This window comes from Borostomias antarcticus (assembly GCF_949987555.1).
Source record: "Borostomias antarcticus genome assembly, chromosome: 2".
Classification (NCBI taxonomy): Eukaryota; Metazoa; Chordata; class Actinopteri; order Stomiiformes; family Stomiidae; genus Borostomias; species Borostomias antarcticus.
In genome coordinates, this window is record NC_140235.1 from 25,094,286 (window position 1) to 25,096,068 (window position 1,783).

The 1,783-nt window shown below is 48.7% G+C and overlaps 1 protein-coding gene across 1 annotated transcript in view; it reads right to left on the reverse strand.

Moving 5' to 3' along the window:
• The window catches only part of LOC311318019 (receptor-type tyrosine-protein phosphatase mu-like), a gene marked incomplete at its 3' end in the record, with an annotated part of 215,199 nt that extends 213,706 nt beyond the window's left edge, over nucleotides 1–1,493 (reverse strand). The window contains 1 exon segment of the mRNA XM_084449200.1: nucleotides 1,401–1,493. Within this exon segment, the coding sequence (XP_084305326.1) occupies nucleotides 1,401–1,473 (73 nt within the window). The 5' untranslated portion in view covers nucleotides 1,474–1,493.
• Nucleotides 1,494–1,783: the final 290 nt, after the last annotated feature.

The following is a 1,783-nucleotide window of genomic DNA, read 5'->3' on the forward strand; positions in this document are numbered from 1 at the left end:
ATGTTTGCCTTAATAGTAGGCATACGTAGCTAATAGATATTGCATTATCATTAGGTCTAGAATTAAATGTTTATTCTTACTTAATCTATTCGAATCAATTCTAATATAACAGATGTCAAGCCTTTATAAAAATAAAAAAAAGCCCAAACATATTATAGGGGTGAGACATTATTAAAGGCTCCACCAAGTCTTTGTGAGAGCAGAGCGGCAAGCAGGAGCCTGCGCGCGCCTATCAATAGCAACGTCAAGCCGGTGTAAGATAGCTGGCCCTACCCGTCTTCTTTAGTCTCTCTGCCTGAACCCACCCTGGTCTCTTCCCCTGGTCTCCCCCAGTGTCCAGTCTCTCCAGTAGCCTTGCCCCTACCCTCGTCTCGCCTGGTCTCCCCTGGTCCTCCTGGACTGGTCTCTCTGCCCTATGGGGTTCTAAACCCTCTCCACTCAGCGCTGTCTCTCTGCCACGGACCTCCTGTCAGCCTACATCCATACTGACACCAGACGGGCCTGTACACTGCAGCCTAAATAAACATCTGGCTCCAATATCCCGTTTCATTCAGACGTCTCTTAATATGACGGCAGTTCTTCTGAGGAGACGCTGCGAGACCTCCCCACGTAAAAAACAGGATTAGAATCTATTAAAAGTAACGGCTTGCTTTGATAAGCTTCTCAGAGCAGATCTACCAACTTTCTCCACACCCCATAGGCTACGCACACACTCTCTCAACTAGGCAGAGCAGGGAACACAGACCTCGGCCAGGGTCTAGTTTGTCCGACACAGCCTGGGAGCAGGGGAGGGATTGATAAATGCGGTTGGCCTCAGAAACATAGGAAAACTTAATGACAAAGTAACTGCGCTCTCAGCCCATTTCCCCTCCGGAGGAAGCTGTCAGCACAAAGCTGTAGTGTTCGACTGGCCTGCTGTCTCCTTTACAGACTGGGGTAAATATGAAGGCGGTTATTAAGATAGTCTACAACCGAGCACCTAAGATCCAAAATGGAAGGAAATCTCGACATTCTACGGCTCCGTCTCTGTATTTGGTCAAGGCGCGTTTCACAGGGCTGACTGCATAAAAGTTTCTCCTAGCTGCGCGGATGGGTGGGCACGACCCTGCCTTTGATACTTCAGACGCTGTTAATACGAAAATAAATCTATGTTCTCAAAATGCTTTCTCTTATACACACTGACAAATGTAGACGGTATGAAATAGCCGTTTCTATGGACAACTTCTGTTGTGTGCTCCGCAAGAGTGCCTTCAAGGCAACTTCGGAATGCGTTCCTCGACGGAGAGAGACGGACCGTTACACTTCTACAAATTCCTTTTCAGAGAACATGTTCCCAACACCGTCACACGTACACACACACGTAGACAAACACACACACCGGTAACGACAAAAGGTCTTACCTTTGAATACTTCTCCTCGAACCGAAACCAGAAAACTGCTCGCAGCGATGAGACAAGTTAAAACTCTATCCATTGCGGGAGTCTGGCGCTGATGCTACCCCCAGCTCCGGGGTGAAATCAGTTCTACTCTTCCGTCGTGACAGTGGAAAAATATCCCCGTTTTACCGTTATAGTTGACTGTAGTTGGGAACGTTTCCCGGTCTCTCTCTCGTGCTCCCTCTCTACCCCTACTTGGTTACTTGTGTAGGCTATCTCTCAGCGGCTCCGCTCCCAAAGTAACTGACTGACTGCCAAGAGGTAGCTGACGTCACCGAGCACAGAGACCGGCGTCCTCCAATAGAGAGGGCATTGTGAGCCCGGGTCGTAATTCGGTTCGAGTGACT